The following is a 25,348-nucleotide window of genomic DNA, read 5'->3' as shown; positions in this document are numbered from 1 at the left end:
AGGCTGCAGCCTGCTTTAGCCTGTTGTAGACCCGATGTCCTACGGAATGAGCGCCTGTCATACAGTACGAATCAGACAAACCTCCTTCTTCTACTCAACACACACACACATGTACACACACGTACACACACCACCGGGGAAGCTCTAGCAGATGTATACAGTTGACCGGTCACCAAGAAATTAGCTTCCCCTTTCTACTCTTTCTCTTACTGCAGTGCTTTCTGACTTGTTGCTCTCAATTTCATGTTATGCTGCTCACACACTGAAGTGAGGTAATCATGGTAGAGCTACTGGTCCTCGCACGTTCAACTAATGCAAATTAGCAATGTGTCTGTAGAACTTGGCTGATTGCATTGAAAAATGAACTATAGCTCTCTCTTGAGCCAATTGAATGTACAGTAACTGTGTCTTAGGTTTGGATCTAACTGTAGTATTCCTCTTCTTGTTCAGGCTTTCACAGAGAGGAGTGGGTGATGCCTGAAGGAAACCTGCAGCAGAAGTTCATTAAGAAGGATGTATTTCATAAGCCAAGGTGAGTCAGCTGAATCAACCGTTCTCATTCGCTCCCTGATATTGGGCCATTTCTGCTTTGGACCTGACCTGTGTTTACTATAAGAAACATAAGCCTTGTCTGCGCCATAAGGCAGGAGCCTGTCTCGTGTTTCCGTAGCGTGAGGCAGCTTGATGTACAAGGACGCTTGCCAACGGTGTTTACTATAGTGTATACTATATTTGTATCTAACAACAATCTACATTTACTGGCAATTACTGGCCTACACTGGCATACACACATACACAGCTATGACAACAAGCCCTTTGTTGGTTCTATAAAACTGCTGTAAACCAAATGGTGATGTTATGTAATGATCTGCAAAGTGAAAGTAAAGAGCAGGGAGAGGCCTCTGCAGGTTGACTGGCTAGTGAAACGAAAGCCAGCTGCCTGCTGTGTTTAAAACACAAACACACACACACACTTCTTTTGTCTTTTGCCAGCCCATTGTTGCCTCTGCTTTGTCTCATGTGACAAGAGCAGGCCATTATCTTGGTAAAAAAGGAAACCACTTTTCGGGGCCGGGCGTCATAAACTATTGGAATTTTCGAGTGCTCTCTACTCTCTCTAGCTGCTGGATTTCCGGAGGCGGGGCCAGGGAGGAGTGGGGGGAGGGGATTGGAGATCATCGGCTGCGGCTCTGAGGGGATTTGTGCTGTAGTTTGTCAGCTGTCATTAGGAGCAGATGACATGGGAGGTAATCTGCTGTTTGTGCACGTCCTTGCTCCAGCATGTGCCTCTGTCTACATCACTGTGTAGAGAGTACAGCGCTGTGACTGTCTGTCTGCCTGGGCTCAACGTTAATCAGTCTATATGGGAGGGCTGCTCCTGTTTTTGCTGTGAAACTGAAGCTATGGGTCAGACACTGTTGACTTATGGACCCACCTTTGGTCAAAGGGGTAAGTAATCAAGGAATGGAGTAAATAGCTATTGTTTCCCAGTGGAAGTGATGACATTAAGTGTTTGTTTAGAATAGTTTGTTTCTTGGTATAGAATTGGTACTGTTGGTTTTTAGGCAAGTGTTTGTTTGGGTGCTTTTATCAATGTTGTGTTTTTGAAACACACAACAAACTTCCTATTGTATCCTGAGAGGAATTTAGATGTCCACAGTACATTCCATTAGCTCTTTATTGTGTGTTGTCAGTCCCATAAGGTCCACAAGTCTGGGGAGGGGGCTGGGATACTAAGTTAACTGTTTGTATATAGAGCTGGATCTGTGAATAATGTGTGGCCAAATAAGTGTGTACAGTTGATGACTGACAGTAGGGAATTTAGGCTTCTGGATCCTGTCATCAGACACGAGGGCTCAGAAGTGCATTTCATAGGTCTCTGGTCAAAAGTAGTGTACCATATAGGAAATAGGGTACCATTTCAGGCGCAGCCTTCGCTCTCTAGAGGGAATAGTTGTGTTTTTTAGACAGAGTCATACAGTAGGCCACGAGCCACCGGTCAAGGGGCATCTCTTCAGTAGAGGGCTGAGGAAGGTGAACATGGCTCTTTAACACAACACCCTGCCTGCTTCTTGCCTGGCATAGCAAAGCATAGGCCAGGAGTTGGCAACAAATGGTTTTTGTTTTCAGAGCCTAAATAGCCTAAGTGCCAGTCTGTTTGTGCTATTATACCAACTCCTTTGGCTTGACAAGGACCGCAATGTAATCGGCAAGAACACAAACAGATCTGGGACCAGGCTATAGAAAGTGATGCAGCTTTATCCATTGGTGCTGTTGCTGTTTGTTTTCTCATATGGATGAGATAAAGCCAGAGTTCAATGTTTGGAATGCAGCTGCAAGGCAGCGATTTTAATTTTGTTGGCCTTTATTATGTCCACTATCACATTACAGTATGACATGATTCCTGTCTGTGTGTTGACAAACTAGTTAGCCACAGTTTAGGTGTGTTCAATGGTATTGATCTGGTTCCATGATCAATGCATTATAACATTGTTTGCATCCCAAATGGCACCCTATTCCCTATGTAGTGCACTACTTTTGACCAGAACCCCATAGGCCTATATAGAGAATATGGTGCCATTTCTGACACAGACATTGTCAAGCCCACACAGGCTGTAATTAGTTGTTCAGCCTGTTATTTCCATGTTAAATATAATAAATAAATAATATGCCATTTAGCAGACGCTTTTATCCAAAACGACTTAGTCATGTGTGCATACATTTCTACGTATGGGTGGTCCCGGGGATCGAACCCACTACCCTGGTGTTACAAGCGCCATCCTCTACCAATTGAGCTACAGAGGACCACCCATTTTGCCTTCCATCGGCCCATTGAGCATAATCTAAAAACAGTTTCTAAACCAATTTTGTGTGCTCAGTCAGTGTACAGATATCTTTCTTAAAATTAGTCCAAATTATCCTCTAAGTAAATTACATTGATTGACTGTTCGCTTCATTCAAATAGCAATTTGGGCTGTATTTATGGGACAGAAGTGGGTCATTGACAATGAGCACACTTGGACTACACTCAACTCCACTTCACAGCACACACACAGTCAGACAGTCGTTTGCTGCACATTCCAGCACACAAGTGTCACAAGCCATAAGTAAATTAGGAAAACACAATAAAATACTGTTAGAAATGCCTATCCTGCTTTACCAATGATAGCAGACAGGGCTGAGCAGATAACATCTGGTTGGTCCTATGCTGTCTGTCTTTGAGGAGTGACTCATTTCTTCTAGATACATCCACAGTCTTCTGGATATTCTATGATATCACCATTAATTCACAAGAGAAGTGTTTGCTAATTGAGCTAGGTGGGTGTGAGTCATAGGTTGAGTTCAAATGGCACCCTATTCCACATTTTAATTCCCTATATAGTGAATATGAGCCCTGGTCAAAAGTAGTACACTACAAAGGGAATAGGGTACCGTTTGGGACGTACCCATTGCTGTCCACTGAAGACTGAGCAGGGACACCAGCCTCTTAGAACAGGGTGACAGCCATTGAAGTGCCTTTTTTTATTTAGGTCTATCCTTCCCTGGCTGTGTATGTTCACATAGAAGTGTCTGTGACTTGTCTTGGCTGGCATTGCGAAGTGTGTACCCTTACTATAGGGGAGAGGGGGTAGGGGACATAGGAAGAGGAGTGTGGATGCATCTCAAATGGCACCCTATTACTTATACATGTGCACTACTTTTGACCAGGGCCCATACAGCTCTGGTCAAAAGTATTGCACCAAATAGGGAATACGGTGCCATTTGGAATGGACCCAGGTAGTGCGAGTGGGCCAGGGGACGTCGGCAGGCCAGGGCGGAGCCCTGATTCAATTTGACCTGAAGGATCAGCCTGATAATGGCTGGCTCCAGCTCTCATCCATCGTCTAGTTGAATTGATTATTTTAGTCTGCTGCTTCCCTGGTCGCACCAGTACCAGATCAATGTGCAGGGGTATGAGGTATTTGAGGTAGATATGTGTATATAAAGGCAGGGTAACGTGACTAGGCATCAGGATAGATAATAATAATAATGAGTAAGAATAAAGAACAGAGCAGCAGCGAGTTGAGAGAGTTTGTTGTTCCTTTTGTAATTTACAGTGACAATGGAAAAATGTGGTGGTGTTGGGATGTGTGTTAGTCTATTTTGGTCCATATGTCTTTTGTCTCCCAGACAGTGAAGGGGGATAGGATGCACAACAGCTGCAAACAAAGAGATTGTGCACAAACATACGTACCTACAGGAAAATTAGGGCTCCTAATCCACATGTACACTAAAGATTTAATACCCAGTGTATATGTCTGATGGGAGGGCTTCATCCCTGTTACCGTGAGGCTTTATACAGGCTTAGACCTCCGTCTGTATAGGCTTAGACAACCTCCAACAGTCGAACTGACTGTCACTGACTGACTGACTATATCTGACTGACTAAGAGGATCCATGTCAGTCTGGATGCGTGGTATTTCAACATCCTCAATAAGGCTATTCTGAACTCGGTTACACAGGAAAGCAATCAGGCCTATGTGATCAGAAATGTTTCGATTATATTATTCCTATATTTGGTTGTGCTGGCCAGGCTTAATACTCTTGTCAAAGCACTTGACTCTCCAGGGAGAAGGATGATGAAGAAGAGAGCAGTTACATCTGATGATGATTATGACATCATGGCGTTGATCCGATGTGAGCCCATTCTCAGCTCCCAGGAGGATGGTGACCTCACAGCTCATAGAAAGCAGGCTGGGACAGATTGTTCCATCACCGCTCGAGGCAGGCGCAGTCTTTATGAATTAACAGTGATGTAGCCTACCACAAAATGCTAACACCCCAGCATCTTCTCCTTCCAATCCAATACTAATGAAATTAGTGCCAAGTGCCTCACAAAGTAAACACATTTAAAAACAATTTCGGTAGAGAGAAGAAAACAGTTCAGAGGTCAACTGAACCATTAAAGAATTAACCGTTGGATTGATCACCGCTTCCTAGCGGGATTTTCTTCCTGATCAAAACACAAACCACTGTTCTGCTTTTGGGAGAATCACTGGTCATGTAAGGAGTTATTTTCAACCATAAAATAATGACAATTGTTTTAAGCGTGTTGTGGACCTTTGCAGGCCATGCAGCATGCCGAAAACATTCATACTATTTTGAATTAAGGATATTTTTATAGTTAGGAGGAGCGAGAGTCGCGTCTACTTTCCCTCACGTGTTATGGACCTGTGGAAATTGGAAGATTAAGGCATTGTAAAGATCCATTTCCTCAAGTGCATTTCGAAGGGAGTAAAAAGGTGTCACTAAATCTCAATGAATGTGTCAACATTGTCATTAAAAGCTGCATCGTCTACAACCCACAATCAGATTGAATCCCGGCCTAAGTTACTCCTGCATTATTATTATCATGACAGGCCATTTTAAATGGCTTTTGCCAACAACAACAAAAAAATTGTGAAAAAGTATTATAAGTCAAAGGCCAATAGTCAAAGGCCATTGTGTGCTACTTTACTCAACGGTGGAAATGGCTGAATGGCCCACATTCTGAAATTATTTGTAACTTCTGAATGCATAGAGCTGCTACCTTGTAATGGAATGAGGATGTAGGCTCTGTCCATGCATTTCAAATAAAATCAAATCAGATTTTATTGGCCACATGCGCCGAATACAACAGGTGCAGACATTACAGTGAAATGCTTACTTACAGCCCTTAACCAACAGTGCATTAATTTCTTTATAAAAAAGTAGAATAAAACAACAAAAAATTGTTGAGAAATAAAGAGCAGAAGTAAAATAAAATAACAGTAGGGAGGCTATATATACAGGGGGGTACCGGTGCAGAGTCAATGTGCGGGGGCACCGGCTAGTTGAGGTAGTTGAAGTAATATGTACATGTGGGTAGAGTTAAAGTGACTATGCATAAATAATTAACAGAGTAGCAGCAGCGTAAAAAGATGGGGTGGGAGGGCAGTGCAGATAGTCCGCGTAGCCATGATTAGCTGTTCAGGAGCCTTATGGCTTGGAGGTAGAAGCTGTTGAGAAGCCTTTTGGACCTAGACTTGGCACTCCGGTACCGCTTGCCGTGCGGTAGCAGAGAGAACAGTCTATGACTAGGGTGGCTGGAGTCTTTGACAATTTTGAGGGCCTTCCTCTGACACCGCCTGGTATAGAGGTCCTGGATGGCAGGAAGCTTGGCCCCAGTGATGTACTGGGCCGTACACACTACCCTCTGTAGTGCCTTGCGGTCGGAGGCCAAGCAGTTACCATACCAGGCGGTGACGCAACCAGTCAGGATGTTCTCGATGGTGCAGCTGTAGAATTTTTTTGGGGATCTGAGGACCCATGCCAAATCTTTTCAGTCTCCTGAGAGGGAATAGGCTTTGTCATGCCCTCTTCACGACTGTCTTGGTGTGTTTGGACTATGATAGTTCGTTGGTGATGTGGACACCAAGGAACTTGAAGCTCTCAACCTTTTTTTTTTTTTTTTTTTTTTTTTTTTTCAACCTGTTCCACTACAGCCCCGTCGATGAGAATGGGGGCGTGCTCAGTCCTCTTTTTTCCCCCTGTAGTCCACAATCATCTCCTTTGTCTTGGTCACGTTGAGGGAGAGGTTGTTATCCTGGCACCACACGGCCAGGTCTCTGACCTCCTCCCTATAGGCTGTCTCATCGTTGTCGGTGATCAGGCCTACCACTGTTGTGTTGTCAGCAAACTTAATGATGGTGTTGGAGTCGTGCCTGGCCATGCAGTCATGGGTGAACAGGGAGTACAGGAGTGGACTGAGCACGCACCCCTGAGGGGCCCCCGTGTTGAGGATCAGTGTGGCAGATGTGTTGTTACCTACCCTTACCACCTGGGGGCGGCCCGTCAGGAAGTCCAGGATCCAGTTGCAGAGGGAGGTGTTTAGTCCCAGGATCCTTAGCTTAGTGATGAGCTTTGAGGGCACTATGATGTTGAATGCTGAGCTGTAGCCAATGAATAGCATTCTCACGTAGGTGTTCCTCTTGTCCAGGTGGGAAAGGGCAGTGTGGAGTGCAATAGAGATTGCATCATCTGTGGATCTGTTGGGGTGGTATGCAAATTGGAGTGGGTCTAGGGTTTCTGGGATAATGGTGTTGATGTGAGCCATGACCAGCCTTTCAAAGCACTTCATGGCTAAAGACGTCAGTGCTACGGTCGGTAGTCATTTAGGCAGGTTATCTTAGAGCCCTTGGGCACGGGGACTATGCTGGTCTGCTTGAAACATGTTGGTATTACAGACTCAGTCAGGGACATGTTGAAAATGTCAGTGAAGATACTTGCCAGTTGGTCAGCACATGCTCGGAGTACACGTCCTGGTAATCCGTCTGGCCCTGCGGCCTTGTGAATGTTGACCTGCTTAAAAGTCTTACTCACATCGGCTACGGAGAGCGTGATCACATAGTCATCCGGAACAGCTAGTGCTCTCATGCATGCTTCAGTGCTGCTTGCATTTAGAGCAAGCAGCCAGTCAAACAGTTCTGCTTGCTCTTGAAACCTGTTGCCCCACATCACAGGGTCATGGTGAACCTCATTGCAGGCTGTTTACAATGTGTTGTGTCCCAAATGGCACCCTATTCCCTGTGTAGTGCACTACTTTTGACCAGGACCTATAGGGCTCTGTTTACTGAGAGTCATGTTTGACCATGCCTCTGTTGTATTGTACTACCATTTCCTTTAGGAGGGCATCTCTTGTCTGTTGTCTCTTCATCAGGATCAGAGGCTGTTTCACAGGGTAGGCTATATATATTCTCCCAAACACCTGCTCTGGCTTTAAACTCAAAAGTTTGACATGCTACTTTTCTCAGTATCATGGAAAGTGCTACATTCTAAATGGGACGGTGGCTGGTGTCTTCAATATTCTCACTGTTATATAATACCTACAGGACAGCTTTACATACATACATACATACATACATACATACATACATACATACATACATACATACATACATACATACATACATACATACATACATAACCAATAAGTTGAAGCTTTACAGTGAGAATGTCTTATAATTACGCATCAATGTGAGCAAGGAAACATGTTTCCTTGCATGGTTTAACATGGACATGTTGATTGACATAATCACAGCGTCTCAAGATGGTTGTATGATCTGTTTCGTTTCTTGCGAGCTTTCTCTCTCTCGCTCTCTCATTTAACTGAGCAAGGGATTAGCCCTAATGATTCCTTCCTGTATAAATTTGGTAAGCATGCACACATACATGAAAGAAGTAGACTGAGACCTTTCCTTCCTCCTGCTCCTCCACCTGCTCCCCCTCCTCCTGCCCCTCTTTCCTTCCTCCTGCTCTCGCTCCTCCCACTCCTCTTCCCACTCCTCCTCCTGCTCCCATCCTCCTCCCTCTCCTCCTCCTCCTGATCTAATGGGGCCATTGTACTCTCAGAAAGGATCTGTGGGCTGAATATTCATTTAGATGAGCAGGGAGATTTGCCCCAGCCGGCCCTCTCCTCCTCTCACCTGCTCATTGGCAGGTCCAGGCTGTGTGTTATGTAATGATCAGGTGATGTGCTGGCCTGGCCTGTTAGTAATTTAGTCTGCTGCTCCACCAGCAGATCAGGCTAGCTGACACCACCACTGCCCTAAAGACGAGCTAGGTGGACAGACTGTCGCATATGTAATGAAACCTCACTGTACATAATATGCTTTTGCTGTTTATTTTGGATATATTTATTCGGTATCATTTTTAGGATATTTGGGAATCTGGGTATTTATGATGATTCATTTATTTAACATTTACATTTACATTTTAGTCATTTAGCAGACGCTCTTATCCAGAGCGACTTACAGTTAGTGCGTACATTATTTTTATACTGACCCCCCGTGGGAAAATTGTCCTCCGGATAGATACAGATCACCGTAGATGTGTATTTTCACGAGTCATCGTGTCATTTTCATGAGTGAAACATATACATCTCTATAAGGAAATGGAGTTAGTCAGAAATGTGTGGTGCTTTTTGCTTACAGTAGTCATTCTGGGTAAAGCAGTGCCATTTTGAATGAGGCCAGCAATCTGTCTATTCAGATCAGTTGTTGTGGTTATCCTCTCTGTATTTAAGAGTTATTTGTGTGACTGTTCTTGTCTCTGTCTACCACTGTTTTGTTACTTGTTGTGTTTCATGTATTTGTGTGGACCCCAGGAAGAATAGCTGCTGCTTCAGCAAAACCTAATGGGGATCTGAACAAACCAATAGTTCACAGCCCCTTGTTGTTGACAGATATCTTATTGTTACTTTTCAAGCATCAGCCAATGCAGGACCTGAATGCCAGCCTAGTTGCCATCCACACATACTGGGCACAAGGAAAGAGCTCTGTTTGGACTACTAAGATGCTGTGTCCCAAATTGCACCCCAATCCCTTTAATGTGCACTACTTTTGACCAGAGCCCTGGTCAAAAGTAGTGTACTATAAAGGGAATTGGGTGCAATGTGGGATGCAGGCAGGGTGAAGTCTCCAGTGTTTTTCGGTCTGGCCTGTGTATGCACCATTTGAGGCGCTCTTATGCTGCTTTTCGACTGTAACACCAGTGTTACACCAGTGTATACACCCTTATGTTATACTAGGGAAATTGTGTTTCCATAGCTAAAGCTGACAGTGAGGACTTGTGAAGAGCAGAATCAACAACCTCTGCAAAATCAAAACAGTTGTTTTGTGAGAAGGTGTTAAAGTTCACAGTTAGCCATTGTTATGCAAATGCAAGGTGAAAAAAAACAGTGGCCTGGCTTCGGCCCCAAGTGAGACACGGGTGCCAGTCCGCGTAGATGGAAACAGAAAAGTCTGAGCATTTGGGGTAAAACACCGGGGTAAATCCTGTATGGAAATGCACCATTACTTCTGTAATTAACAAACAAAGAGCATTGACCGGTGAAGGGTCTTGGACAAAAAAAAGCTGGGGTACCTCGGCAGCAAACAGAGCAGAAACACAAGGTGGCCATACACTCAGTCTTCCTCCTTCAGCCTGGATTTGATGAGAGACGTGTTAAACAGAAGCCCATGCTGTAACAGCCACACAAATTGCCTTATGTTGAGGTAAACATTGACACCTCTTACAATTAGCCTTCCCATACAACATGGCTGATTGTGGGATGACGTGTAGTAGATCTGTGGCTGACTGTGAGAGTCATGTTTAACACCCATCTCAGTCTCTCATTGGTTCACTAGCTGCTGTGCCCCTCAATCTAACACCTCACGTCAACAGACTCTCTCTTGATTTTATTGTTAGTACAATGATGATCCACAATTACATCTGCAGTACAATTTTAAGGCATGATGTAGCTAGTTTCTGGGTCTCTCGTTGTCCTAAATGGCGTCTTGTTTCAAACGTTTTGTACAGACATCCAATAACTTGCAGGTGCTAGGGTAGAAAAAATAAACGGATAAAATATAGGTAGATACCCGTATACTGATGACTGCTCCAGCGGTTTATTGCAAAGTTTCGACCTGAAGGTCTTCGTCAGGCTTGAGCCTTAATGGTGTCTTCTCCTCTCTCTTTCTGTAGTTGTTGATATTTGCTGAAGATGAGTAGTGCGGGGGACAACACCCCCGACCCTGCTGCCAGGGGAGAGTCTCTGAAGCGGAAAGAATGTGGCCCGGACCTCCTGGGGCCCAGGTAAGATCAGCTGTCAAACGCACACAACCATAGTATGCGTCCCAAATGGCAGCCTATTCCCTCTAGTGCACTACATTTGATTAGGGCTCTTACAGTTACAGATCCCTCTCCAATGTGCGCACACACAGTCACTCACACACATACATACATATACACACACACCTCAACACATCCATAGTTACAGATCCCTCTCCGATGCAAAGCTCTAGAAGGTCATTCAGCAGTCAGGTTATACACTGGTCATGCGGTCATACAGAGAGCATGCCCTGCGTTCAAAATGGCACCCTTTTCCCTATTTAGTGCACTAGTTTTGACCAGAATGTTATCAAAGGTAGTGCACTTTGTAGAGAATAGGCTGCCGTTTGGGACGCAGGCACAGTGATCAGGTTAACAGTTGTCAGTTCATACACTGGTCATGCAATGAAAAAATGACATGTTTTTTTCTTTTTTTTCTTGCCGTGTATTCATCTTAATTACCTGTATAGGCTATCTATATTGCTTGCTTAAGTTTTGATAAACAGACACCAGACGTATTGCTGTGAAAGTGTTTTTCCTAATCAGTGTTGTTCACGTGCCCTGGGTTGTCGGTTTTCTTACCTCTGTCTCTGTCTCCACAGCCCCAAGCGGAGCACGGAAAAACCACACCGGGAGCATGAAAACAAATACATTGAAGAACTTGCTGAGTTGATCTTTGCAAACATCAACAACATTGACAACTTCAATGTCAAGCCTGACAAATGTGCAATCTTGAAAGAAACTGTGAAGCAGATTCGTCAAATAAAAGAACAGGGTAAGGCTTTATTTGATTTTAGTTGACTCTTTCTTTTCTAATATTGAGTGAATTGCCCTTTATTGTAAGAACACACATTCCTCTGTCACAAAATCACTTACGTTCTCCAAAATACCACACTTACTGTACGTTTCGTGTGAGCGAGCAGGACTGTGTGCGTGTATTTCAGTCAGCTGCAAGCTGCGTTGTTGTGTGTGTCTGTGCTTGGACAGCGTCTGGGGGAGAGATGTAATGTGTTAAAGGGGCAGGAAGCCTGTTTGTCAGCCTGCGTAGAAATACAGGCTGAGGCTGCTGCCTGGAAGGGCAGACAACAGCTGATCAGAGACGCACACACAGCGGCAGATCAGATGAGACACTCTTCTTAATGAGGATGATCATGAAAAGCAGGCTGTTTGTTATTCACTGACTGGATTATATAATGATGAGCAATGTGTTGTAAGACTCAGAGGAAACTAGTCTGATTGGCGTGAGCGCCTGTGGCAGAGATAGAGGCAGGGCTCTGACGGTTCCTACTGTACTGATGTGAAAAAGCATCCTGCTGTTCCAGCTTTAGGTGAGATGTTAGTGTGAGAGTCGGCCTTTCTGTATTAAACAGTCAGAGCCATAGATGGGCGATTCCACTTCAACTTAAAATATTTTTGTTATCTCGGATTGTTCTGGCAATTCTCACATAGAAACTTAATCGTGATGAAGGATGTTTGAAATGCTTTTTACATTTGTATCACAAACAAGGCCATTTTATGACTTTTTTTTAGGCCTAGACATGCCTCCTGTAAGACCCTATGATCTGTGATATGTACATGATATAGACGTACTGGTGTCATTATACTCCTTATAGTGTGCTCTAAAATAGGGAGTGTGTCTTGATTCTGAAATAAAAGATTTCACATTAATTTATTCAACAGAAAAAATATTTTATCTCAACTACCCTTTTTGATTTAGTTCATTTTAAGACATTTTTTGGAACAATATACTCTACAAGTGGACTCTCTGCTAATTATGAAGTTATCATTATTTTTTATGAGTACCACCAACAGTGAATGGGACAGATGCAACACAATATACAATCTCTTGATTCTGTCAAACACTATTATACACTAGAAGGATTGATTGCAAAAGATATTGGGATTGACAGTGCCTTCAGAAAGTATTCAACCCTTTGACTTTTTCCACATTTTGTTGTGTTACAGCCTGAATTTAAAATTTATTAAATTGAGATGGCACACAATACCCCATAATGTCAAAGTGGTATTATGTTTGTAAACATTTTTACTAATTAAAAATGAAAAGCTAAAAGGTCTTGAGTCAATAAGTATTAAACCCCTTTGTTATGGCAATAAGTTCAGGAGTAAAAATGTGCTTTATTATTTGCTGAAATAAGTGTTTAATGTGATTATCTTTTTTATGACTACTTCCTCTCAGTACCCCACACATATCATTTGGTGTAAGGTCCCTGAGTCGAGCAGTGAATTTCAAACACAGGGAAGTTTTCCAATGCCTCGCAAAGAAGGGCACCTATGGATAAAGTGAAGTTACTAATTACACTTTGGTTGGTGTATCAATACACCCAGTCACTACAAAGATACAGGCATCCTTCCTAACTCAGTTGCCGGAGAGGAAGGAAACTGCTCAGGGATTTCACGGTAAGGCCAATGGTGACTTTAAACCAGTTAGAGTTTAATGGCTGTGATAGGAGAAACCTGAGGATGGATCAACAACATAGTATTGTGGAGTAACTGCAAACTTAAATGACCGAGTGAAAAGAAGGAAGCCTGTACATTATAAAACATATTTTTAAAACTGCATCCTTTTTGCATTAAGGCACAAAAGTAAAACTGCAAAAAATGTGGCAAAGAAATGAATTTCCTGAATAGAAATGTCCTGAATAGAAAGCATTATGTTTGGGGCAAATCCAACACAACACATCACTGAGTACCACTCTTTATATTTTCAAGCATGGTGGTGGCTGCATCAGTATGCTTGTCATTGGCAAGGACTAGGGAGTTTTTAGGATAAAAAGAAACTGAATAAAACTAAGCACAGACAAAATCCTAAAGGAAAACCTGGTTCAGTCTGCTTTCCAACAGACACTGGGAGACATCCCCCTTTCAGCAGGACAATAACCGAAAACACAAGGCCAAATATACACTGGAGTTTTTTACCAAGACGACATTGAATGTTCCGGAGTGGCCTAGTTACAGTTTTGACTTAAATCTGCTTGAAAGTCTATGGCAAGACTTGAAAATGACTGTCTAGCAATGATCAACAACCAACTTGACAGCGCTTGAATCATTTAAAAAAGAATAATGTGCAAATATTGTACAATCCAAGTGTGAAAAGCTCTTAGAGACTTACCCAGAAAGACTCACAGCTGTAATCGCTGCCAAAGGTGATTCTAACATGTATTGACTCGGGTGTGAATACTTATGTAAATTAGATATTTCTGTATTTTATTTTCAATACACTAGCAAATTTGTCTAAAAACATGTTTTCACCTTGTCAATATGGGGTATTGTGTGTAAATTATGTCAAATTTTCCCAGCTAGTTGGCTTTCAATATTGCACTGATAAACGATGGGGAATAGTAGCCTGCTCGCCCACGTTTTGACAACTGAATGGGAACTTGCCTGCCCGCCCATTTGATCGATGCCAAATATATTTTATTGACAACCTAAGGGTGCGTTTGTGTATTGCCTCCAGTGTGTCAGAGTGCTCTCTGGTCGTTCGTAAATTCAAAGCATTTCGCTTGCCGAGCGCACACTGCACTATTGACACTGGACGCTCTGGCTGGGAGTAGGGTTGATCCGAGCGTTCCTCACAGCGGCAGTCAAGCACCCAAGCTAACTGTCTAAAGTTGGCAAGCTTGCTAGCTACTTCCAGACACAAATGAGAGAACACCTCACTCTGACCATTTTACTCACCCTAGCAGAGCTGGTTAGGCTGTATCTACATGTTATCTAGAGCGTAAGTGACTAACTGTGCTGCTGGCAATTACTTTTTTTGCTGATGTTTACTGACACTGGTCATATTCAGTGGGTGTTGTGCGTTCCTAAATTCATCAGTTATTTTGCGCTCTGGCACACTCTGAGTGCTCTGAAATCGGAGTAGATAGCCAGAGTGAATTTACAAATGCAAGAGATATGCTAACTGGAGAACAGTCGTTCAAGTTTAGAATAGCTAGCTAGCAAAGCGATTCATATTTTTTCCTAGCTAACCAAGTGATACCTGCATCTCTAGCTGTAGCCACGGAAAAACGATATGAGGGGAAAGGTCGGTCCTCCCAGCAGCTAGCTAGCTAACGTTAGGCTCCGGGTTTTTAGCTTGCTAGATAAATATACCTACATAAATAGATACGCTAGCCTATTAGCCACGTTATGACTGACTTGTGATTATTGCCCTTGCTAGTTTGATTGTATTGACAATCCCGGCTTTAGTTACATTAGTCCGTTTTGTCCAAAATATTTAGTCATTGAAACTGACAGTGCTTCCCGACTGGGTGGAGGCAGCAAAACATGTACCAGGGCAGCTGTGAATATATATATATTTTTAATTGTTTATCCTTTTATTTATTTATTTATTTTGTTGTCATTTAGCAGACACTCTTATCCAGAGCGACTTAGTTAGTGAGTGCATACATTATTTATTAAAAAAATCATACTGGCCCCCCGTGGGAATCGAACCCACAACCCTGGCGTTGCAAGCGCCATGCTCTACCAACTGAGCTCCACGGGGCTCATATTTGCAACCTGATAGCAATATTTTTTGGACTACCAAGAAATGTATTGGTGAATTATATTAATCATGCATTGAACTGCATCCATCTGTTCTGCCAACAATGCCTTAGTGTACATCATGGAATTTTTTGTCAAATATAACCTATTTTTAAAACCTCTTATAAAGTTAGTTTTGTAGCATAAACTGGGAATTTGATATTTTTTACTTTCATATCTGCAAAGTAGTTAACACTGTCAGTTCCACTTTAATAAAGCGTAGAGCGCTATGATAGACTGCATCTATCGGCTTTAATGTATTGGCAGCTGCATTTATATAGATATCGCCATAGTCTAGAACCGGTTGGAACATTGACTGAATCATGAGCTTTCTGCTATTTAACAAGAGGCATGACCTATTTCTATAGAAGAAGCCCATTTTTATTCACAACTTAACTAACTCTTCAATATGCTTTTTAAAAGATAGCTTTTCATCTATCCAGATGCCCAGATATTTATAAGCGGGGACACGATCAATGTGGGCACCATCCAAAGTACAAATGCCTAAATCATCAGATACATTTTTAAGTGTTCTGGAAAACAACACACTTGGTTTTATCTGCATTCAGCACCAATTTCAGTTCAACAAAGACTTTCTGTAAAGCAATGAATGCAGACTTTAGCTCAAAGAACCTGGTCGATCGTGGGGGCAAAAGCATACACAACAGCGTCAATGGCATACAAGTGCAGGTTAAATGTTTTTTGTTACAGATAAACCAATAGTGTTAATTTAAATGGTGAACAGAAATGGACCAAGAATTGATCCCTGTGGGACACCTTTTGTTATGTCCAGAAAACCTGATTTTATTTTTAAACCAGCTACACACAGCCTGGTTCAGACCAATTGATGAGCCTCTGAATAAGCAATGAGTGATCAACAGTATCGAATGCCTTAGACAGGCCAATGAAGAGGGCAGCACAATGTTTCTTTGTATCCATGCAATTGAATTAACCACATTTTAAACCATGGAAGCATCAGAGATGGTCTGAAACCAGACTGACTGATGTACATTTAGAATTCGTAGTAAAAAAATATTTTAGCTGAGAATTAATCAATGATTCTTATATTCTTGCTACAGTTAGTGTAGTTGTCAGTGGTAGTTGGTGTACAGGCCCAGTGTTAGTTGTTGTACAGGGACAGGAATGTCAGCTATGTACCCTAATGAGGCAGGCAGGACAGAGAGCGGAGAGCTTGACTCTGTAGTGGCACCAACCAATGCGACCACAGTAGGAGAGAGAGAAAGAGAGAGGAGCTCCAGCGGGGAGGATGACTGGAAGGGACGGGCCTAGTGAGGCATTAACACAATATCCAATCACTCAATGATGCACACTGGTATTTAAGTCAACACACACATTATTCCCAAGTACATCAACAGTATGGTGGTTTACTGTTTTCACTTGGCTAGGTATAGACTGTGGGAAATTATGTTGCTAAATGATAATGATAATCAGTGTGCCCAGACAAAATTAAAATTAACACCTGTTGTAGTCATTCTCAGGGCTGGTCAAATTAGTGCATCCTAGAAATGAATCAGCACCCACACAAACCACTACATTTAATTGCCCTTATTATTTTCAAAATTAATGTTTTGGTGTTGACAGGATTCTGTCAGTTTGAATGACAAATTAGTCACATTGTCTTTTGATCCTCCCATCTCAGGATTTTTGTTTAGACTATGGTATATTTAAGTAGTCAAGTTTTCTTTCAACACAACACTCCCATTGCAATGGCTGTGCTGGGGCTGACATGATTACATGTTAAGTTGTGAAACATGTCTAACAAACACTCTCTCTCTCCCCCTCCCTCACCTACTCCCTCTCCTCCTCCCCCTCCCCCCTCTTTCTCACTCACTCACTCACTCACTCTCTCCCTCCCCTCTCTCCAACCCAGCAGAGAAAACAACAACTGCCAATGCAGAGGAGGTACAGAAAGCACACGTCTCATCAACAGGCCAAAGCGTTATTGACAAAGATGCTCTTGGACCAATGATGCTCGAGGTGGGTGGGAGCAACGCACACTATTCACAACACTGACTCACTTTGGATCATGTGATCCCTTTTACCTTGAACACACACACAAGTCACATGATTACCAGGATTTGTGAAATCGACACATTTAAAATATATAGGGGTATATAACTCCCGCTGCATAGGGTTGTAGCTAACGCCCCTGCAAGTTTATTAATGCACAATAGAACAAAATGTAAATCCGCACACTGGTATAATGCTCCCAAAATGTGTAATTGGACAAAGTTTCGACCCCAAACTGGGTCTTTGTCAGGACAAGTTGTTCACCAATGCACGAGCCTGGTCCTCGTGTGACAACAGACAGAGGGGTCCCTCTATCTATATGCAGGGAAAGTGGCCATCAGTGAGTGGCTGCCAGTGTTATTCTCCAGTTCTGTCTAATCTGTTGTGTCAGTGGGTATTTATACTCCCTCTGGCCCCTACGTCACTGCATTCAGACAGCGGCTGCGTCCCAAATGGCACCCTATTCCCCACATAGTGAAAAGGGTGCCATTTGAAACGACCTACATCATGGCATTCAGACACAGTAGACTCTAAATATAACCACTGCGGCCGGTTGTCCGCGCAGTTTGAAGTGGTGCAGGCTGGGAGCAGGGACAATTCACAGCCGGGCTGCTGACGTGGTGGAGGAGAGGATTACTCATCAGTCCTGACTGTAACCAACCATGGGCCATAAAGCAAACTCTGAGAAACCTCTCTGTAGGTGCCAAGAGAACAGGCGTTTTACCCGAAAAAAACCCAGTTTCTCTGTCTATGAAGAGTTCCAACTGTGTGTTCTATGGCACACAGAATAGGTGCAGTATCACCATGGCTGAAGCAAGTTGATAGAGGAAGAGTGTTCCTCTTTTAATCGTGTTAGTGTTTCAAGCATAGTTTGTTACCCTAGTTTGACCCATTTGTAATTGTAGTTTAGTTACATTGTGTACAACCCAAACACACTAATATGACAGTGAATTGTTGCCAGGCCAGAATGAGATTGTACACACGAGGCTGTACTGTTTTAGGCTCAGGGAATGAGTTTAATGGCCTAGCGGTTTTGTACACACACTCCTGTCCTAACACACACACACACAAACACACTCTCTCTCTCTCTCTCTGGCTGAGACTTCCTTTTCTCCAAGCTATTTAGTTCACTGAGGATGATGCTACACAATGCTCTTGGTTAAGTCGGTTCGCTGTGCAGTAATACATGGTTATACTGTATGGTTATATTGCAACTTGACTGTCTCTTAAATGCTACGGAGCACCGTCATGTTTTAATGATAAGATCCACGATGCATCCCAAATGGCATCCTATTCCCTATATCATGCACTACTTTGGACCAGAAGCCTATGGGCCCTGGTAAAAAGTAGTGCACTATAAAGGAAATAGGGTGCTATTTGGAACAAAGACCCACTATTCACATGCTGTTAGCCCGCCTATTTAATGTCCGATGATCATTCCCTGCTAAAGTTTGGATCTCGGAGCTCTGAATCTGGCTTGGTATGTTAGTGTTGTGCTGCTCAGCCATAATTGACTATCATTTTGTGTGGAACTTAACTTCTTATGCCCTTTTCTTCGTAATGGCTGAATAGTAGAAATAAGGGGTTTGTAAATGGTTTATTTGCTTCAATAGATGGACTATGATGGCTCCCTATTTTGTCAATTTTCTATCCTCACTGTAATGGCTCTGTAAAAACACTTTTTGGCTAATGGCTCAGTAATATCACTTGACTCACCTCTTGGCCCATTGGAACCCAGGCCCTGGATGAACACACTGGCTTCATCCCAAATGGTACCCTATTCCCTATGCACTACTGTCCAGGTCCCATAGGACTCTGGTCAATGGAAGTGCGCTATACAGTGAGGGGAAAAAAGTATTTGATCCCCTGCTGATTTTGTACGTTTGCTCACTGACAAAGACATGATCAGTCTATAATTTTAATGGTAGGTTTATTTGAACAGTGAGAGACAGAATAACAACAAAAAAATCCAGAAAAACGCATGTCAAAAATGTTATGAATTGATTTGCATTTTAATGAGGAAAATAAGTATTTGACCCCACTGCAAAACATGACTTAGTACTTGGTGGCAAAACCCTTGTTGGCAATCACAGAGGTCAGACGTTTCTTGTAGTTGGCCACCAGATTTGCACACATCTCAGGAGGGATTTTGTCCCACTCCTCTGCAGATCTTCTCCAAGTCATTACGTTTTCGAGGCTGACGTTTAGCAACTCGAACCTTCAGCTCCCTCCACAGACTTTCTATGGGAGACTGGCTAGGCCACTCCAGGACCTTAATGTGCTTCTTCTTGAGGCACTCATTTGTTGCCTAGGCCGTGTGTTTTGGGTCATTGTCATGCTGGAATACCCATCCACGACCCATTTTCAATGCCCTGGCTGAGGGAAGGAGGTTCTCACCCAAGATTTGACGGTACATGGCCCCGTCCATCGTCCCTTTGATGCGGTGAAGTTGTCCTGTCCCCTTAGCAGAATAACACCCCCAAAGCATAATGTTTCCACCTCCATGTTTGACGGTGGGGATGGTGTTCTTGGGGTCATAGGCAGCATTCCTCCTCCTCCAAACACGGCGAGTTGAGTTGATGCCAAAGAGCTCCATTTTGGTCTCATCTGACCACAACTCTTTCACCCAGTTCTCCTCTGAATCATTCAGATGTTCATTGGCAAACATCAGACAGGCCTGTATATGTGCTTTCTTGAGCAGGGGGACCTTGCGGGCGATGCAGGATTTCAGTCCTTCACGGCGTAGTGTGTTACCAATTGTTTTCTTGGTGACTATGGTCCCAGCTGCCTTGAGATCATTGACAAGATCCTCCCGTGTAGTTCTGGGCTGATTCCTCACCGTTCTCATGATCATTGCAACTCCACGAGGTGAGATCTTGCATGGAGCCCCAGGCCGAGGGAGATTGACTGTTATTTTGTGTTTCTTCCATTTGCGAATAATCGCACCAACTGTTGTCACCTTCTCACCAAGCTGCTTGGCGATGGTCTTGTAGCCCATTCCAGCCTTGTGTAGGTCTACAATCTTGTCCCTGACATCCTTGGAGAGCTCTTTGGTCTTGGCCATGGTGGAGAGTTTGGAATCTGATTGATTGATTGCTTCTGTGGACAGGTGTCTTTTATACAAGTAACAAACTGAGATTAGGAGCACCTCCTTTAAGAGTGTGCTCCTAATCTCAGCTTGTTACCTGTATAAAAGACACCTGGGAGCCAGAAATCTTTCTGATTGAGAGGGGGTCAAATACTTATTTCCCTAATTAAAATGCAAATCAATTTATAACATTTTTGACATTTTTTGATACTTTTGTTCCCTCACTGTATAGGGAATATAATATAATTTGGGACGCAGTAGATAACAACCCTGAATATACCAAAGGTAGCTGATATTTCTCCCATTTTCTATACTCCAGTCTACATTTTTTGTCAATAACTCACTAATAACCCTCTTCCTCTACTCCCTCTCCACCTAATGGGTGTTTTTGTGTATGTGTGTATATCGGAAGGGTTGGGTAAATTTAAACAAATTTCTGTCTTGTATGGATCAGTTAAGTATTCTTCTTCTTCTTCTTCTAATAAACCTCTTCTTCTCCCGTTGCCTTCCTCGTCAGGCCCTGGACGGGTTCTTCTTTGTGGTGAACACGGAGGGGAACATTGTGTTTGTGTCGGAGAATGTGACCCAGTACCTGCAGTATAACCAGGAGGAGCTGATGAACACCAGCGTCTACAGCGTCCTGCACGTAGGAGACCACGCGGAGTTCATCAAGAACCTGCTGCCCAAGAGCCTGGGTGAGTTACACTACACCTCTCTTTCTCTCATTCCTCTATCAATCCATCACTGCTGCCCAAGTCCCTGGGTGAGTTGAGATTTACCCCCTCACACTCACTGTGACCATCTATCAAATCTATAAACTTTTGCGATTCATGTCCAAATCATCTATAAGTAACTTCAATGAGTTGAACATGAAGTGCGAAAATGCTAATATAGGTACCATTGACTTGAATTGGATTTGTGTCACACATGCTAAAAAGATAGCATTTGAAACAGTGACCAGGTAAACAAAACAGAAGCATGGGTTGCTGTCATACCTTCTTTAAGGAGATGTTAAATCGCCAGTGAATGAGTCAATCAGGACTGAGACAGGAACTCTCCAAGGACTGGATAGAAAGGGGCTTTGAAATGATTATTTGATATTCGGTGCCAATGGGGATAGTAAGTTGATTGTTTTGACCTTTGACCCCCTGTGTGTGTCCCCTAGTGAACTGCAGAGCACCGCGGTCCAGTGAGAATCCCAACAGGAATAGCCACACGTTTAACTGCCGCATGCTGGTCAACCCCCACGGGCCCTGGGAGGGGGGTGAGCAGGAGCCCCAGGACCAGGAGGTGCAGCAGAAGTACGAGACCATGCAGTGTTTCGCCGTATCTGAGCCAAAGTCCATCAAAGAGGAGGGAGAAGGTACATAAATGTTTGTTTACCATCAAATCGAACTTCAGTTGAAAACACACTTTACAGTCAAACAATTAAATGAAAGAGATACAAAACAAACAAAAGGCAATAAAAGAGGTGAATAAAAGAAACAGGATGTTTACCGTCATCATGAAGTACCATTATGATCAGTTATCCACTGCCCTGTCTTCCCATAAGGGGTTAATGCTGTACTCTTGGAAAGAGGTCTTCTGTCTGAGTAAATTTCACTAAATCTTCCAACATGGAACATTAATACGTTTGTCACAGATGTTACATGTGCACTTCAATAGCACTACACTCTAAAACTAATCATTTTAGGAATGTAAGGTTTTCCAATGTTGGAAGCTATTATTAGTCATGTGTATGATTATCACAAGAATAAACTTTGTGGTCAGCCATATTGGAGTGCTGAAGCTTTGGTTTGGACAGAACTCACAGATCTGGGTCACATTCATTAGTGCAAAACAAGAGTTCATATTGGACATGTGCAGGTAATCCCTCCCCGTTTCAGCCTGTTTGTTTCCGTTTGTTCCTAGTAAATACGGCTTTGTATGATTCTGTGTGGTCGGATGTCTTCTCCTCTCCTCCGTTCATCTCTGTCTCTCCAGTGTCCTGTCCTCCTTTAGATTCCTGTCATCCGTCAGATACATCCTCAGAGAGGACCATGGGATGTCTAATTAGTGTCTGCCACTTCCTTCTTTCCCCCGGAGCTCCCAGGGAAATATTTATGTCTAATTTTAGTACCGCCAGCCGTCCGCCGCTGCTTCCAAGATATTCTGCAAGAAATGTATTTTGACATTGAAACCGCACCAGAGCTGCAAATTCAACGGAGACGCGTTGCTAATGAGAACATGTTGATCGGGAGTAAGGACAGTAACCAGGAGAGTTGAGGCAGGGTGTGAACTGAACATCGCCATGTTGTATCACCTACCGCCTCCAACCAAGAGGATAAGTTGGAGGTCATGTTCATGAACTTGGGCTACTTCTAGGTAAAGCTTTTAATATGTTTCTGTTTTTTTTCTCCTTGTCGTCTAGATTTCCAGTCTTGCCTGATCTGTGTAGCACGAAGGGTTCCAGTCAAAGAGAGGCCCATGCTCCCAACATACGAGAGTTTTACCACCAGGCAGGATCTCCAAGGTAGGGGACAACTACTGTACTAATACTGTACTACTATACTGAATTAATCTGTTCTAAATTAGTCTTATCACCTCTGTTGTGGGTTGAGTCTCAAAAAGAGTTTCATCATTCGCATTCAATGTTTGTTTGGATCACAATTCTGACACCAGTTGAATAGCCTATGCACAATGAAGCCATTGTGCATAGTCTACAAGTCTACAATATGCTGTCCTAACATTTGAAAATGTTACCAAGGTGATATCGTCCACTGAACCCCCTTTCATCCTCAAGAGTCAGAGTAAATCTTACCAAAAACTATAAACCTGTAACTAATATACGTGTTTTTTTCATGAGGACGTCTTCACTAGCTAAATCCAAATCTAGTTGAGGTGTTTTGTGGTGGTAGAATCAGTATTTATGAAATTCAAAATGTGCACGAAAATTGGCAAGCTAACGTGTCTGCTTGCTGGCTGAATCAGTCTCAAATCAATCCATATGAAAAGAAAGGTAGGGATGTTAACAATGCCAATTCACATACTCAATGCTGAATACTCCCCATAGCTAGGTAGCTAGCTAGCGTAGTGAAGTTCTAGCTAATGCAAAAATGAGTTTTCATGATATCTGTTCTGTCGTGATTAGTGCACCGAGTTCTACAGCACAGCTGACTGCTCCCTACGACGTTATCGCATTGGCCAAATGTTCCAAAGTAGCGAGGCATAGTTCCAGCTATCAGAGTCAGATACATGCTGATTTCTGAGAACAGTCCCATAACTTTAGTGCCTTACAACTTTATCAACAAGCTGGCAAACTAGCTACTGTATGGCCATTCAAACAAGCTTGCACTAGACTGCTAGCTGGAGCATGGTTTGCCGTAGTAGCTAGTTTGCCAGCTACCGAGAGCGGAGTGATTTTCAGAATTAGGAACTTTTATTTTTTATTTTATTTTTTATTTAACCAGGTAAGCCAGTCGAGAACAAGTTCTCATTTACAACTGCGACCTGAACTAGTGTTAGGCGGATGAGCAAAATCTAGAATTCTTAGAAATGAGTTCCCCGTCCTACAAGAAAGATGGGTTCAGGGACAAGCGTCGTGTAGGAGTGACGCGATCTGACGTTAGACGATGCAATGAAGCATTGTGCTTCTGCTTTGCGTGCTGTTTGGGGTTTTGGCAGGGTAATTGTAAAGCACTTTGTGACAACCTGCTGATGTAAAAAGGTTGTTATAAAATAAAGTTGTTTCATTGATTGAAGCTGGGGAAACTAACTTAGCATTGTAATCGTAGGTAAGATCACGTCACTGGACACCAGTCTGCTGAGAGCCTCCATGAAGCCAGGCTGGGAGGACCTGGTCAGGAGGTGCATCCAGATGTTCCACCTGCAGAACGATGGGGAGATGTCATTTGCCAAAAAGCATCAGCAAGAAGGTACAATGTCTCACGGGATCTCTAGGCCTTTGACCTTCTGTTGATTAATGCCCAAATTTGAAAGCATGTGTCATATATCTCTCTCTCTCCATCCCTCTCTCTCTCCAGTCCTGAGACAGGGCCATGCGTTCAGCCCTCTGTATCGCTTCTCCCTGTCTGATGGTACCATTGTGTCTGCCCACACCAAGAGCAAGCTGGCGCGCTCCCCTGCCACCAACGAACCTCAGCTCTACATGTCCCTCCACATCCTCCAGAGGTACGTCTCCCCTGAACACCTCTCTCTAGTTCAGCATTATTCAACTGGGGGTCACAGGTACTGCACGGGCTGCGAAAATGTATATAAAAAATACAATGAAAAGGTTTTTATTTTTATTTCAATGTCTTTAGGAATATCGCTTGCAACAACAGAATAAACAAATGTTTTATTACATATCTACAGTAGAAAAGAGGAGAATATCTTCTTTCTAATGATGTCAGCTTTATTTCACAACTCCTAATGTTGATCAAATTACACTCATTGGAGCCAATTACACTCACTGGAGTATATGACATAGTCTTTGAAAAAGCACCTGCGAATAGGCTACCAGTGCGGCAAGTGCTGTTGGTAAGCTTGCTTGACTTGGACACACATTTTTGCTAACATTTGTTTTACCAGCTAAACAGCTGCTCTTAGCGAAAATGTGTTTAGAGTTATTTTTCTAGCTAATAGGCTATGTTAGAGTTTACAATTATAATGTAGGGAGGTCAAAATAATGAAACTATCTACCAAATCATTTAAAAAAAATTGATGACCCTTTCCTTGCAATTATCATTTACCTGATAAGACAAGACAGAAAAAATGCTAATGATTGGGGTCGCTGGGTTACCTGGGAGGGGGTCCCTGTGCAAGAAAAGGTTGACCCCTGCTCTAGTTCAAACCCCAATGTTTGGGCCTCAGCAGCCATTGACATGGACCCTGGGCTGTTCTACTGATTCTAATTCTATGGGTGCAGCCACACAATGGAGGCTCAGTTCATCCCTTGCCACAGCTAATGGCAAATGGCACCCTATTCCCTGTATAGTGCACTACTTTTGACGAGAGCCCTATGGGGTGCACTATGAAGTAGTGCACTATAAAGGAAAT

General features: G+C 43.1%; 1 protein-coding gene across 9 annotated transcripts in view; it reads left to right on the top strand.

Moving 5' to 3' along the window:
- LOC311146511 (nuclear receptor coactivator 2-like) overlaps positions 1 to 25,348 on the top strand; it is a 75,376-nt gene that overhangs the window by 18,577 nt on the left and 31,451 nt on the right. For 5 of the 9 annotated variants that reach the window (XM_084183025.1, XM_084183023.1, XM_084183024.1 and 2 more), the window contains 9 exons: positions 451 to 532; positions 10,522 to 10,632; positions 11,250 to 11,422; positions 17,084 to 17,190; positions 20,829 to 21,006; positions 21,477 to 21,674; positions 22,722 to 22,823; positions 24,085 to 24,225; positions 24,334 to 24,481. In XM_084183025.1, coding sequence (XP_084039151.1) covers positions 10,541 to 10,632; positions 11,250 to 11,422; positions 17,084 to 17,190; positions 20,829 to 21,006; positions 21,477 to 21,674; positions 22,722 to 22,823; positions 24,085 to 24,225; positions 24,334 to 24,481 — 1,139 coding nt within the window. In that variant the 5' untranslated portion in view covers positions 451 to 532; positions 10,522 to 10,540. The remainder of the gene's footprint in view (positions 1 to 450; positions 533 to 10,521; positions 10,633 to 11,249; positions 11,423 to 17,083; positions 17,191 to 20,828; positions 21,007 to 21,476; positions 21,675 to 22,721; positions 22,824 to 24,084; positions 24,226 to 24,333; positions 24,482 to 25,348) is intronic. The other 4 variants (XM_084183027.1, XM_084183026.1, XM_084183022.1 and 1 more) reach the window with 2 other exon arrangements.

The sequence above is a fragment of the Coregonus lavaretus genome (assembly GCF_964263955.1).
Source record: "Coregonus lavaretus genome assembly, chromosome: 19".
NCBI classification, from domain to species: domain Eukaryota; kingdom Metazoa; phylum Chordata; class Actinopteri; order Salmoniformes; family Salmonidae; genus Coregonus; species Coregonus lavaretus.
The sequence above is the reverse complement of the archived record's forward strand: the minus strand, read 5'-3'. Positions and strand labels throughout refer to the sequence as shown.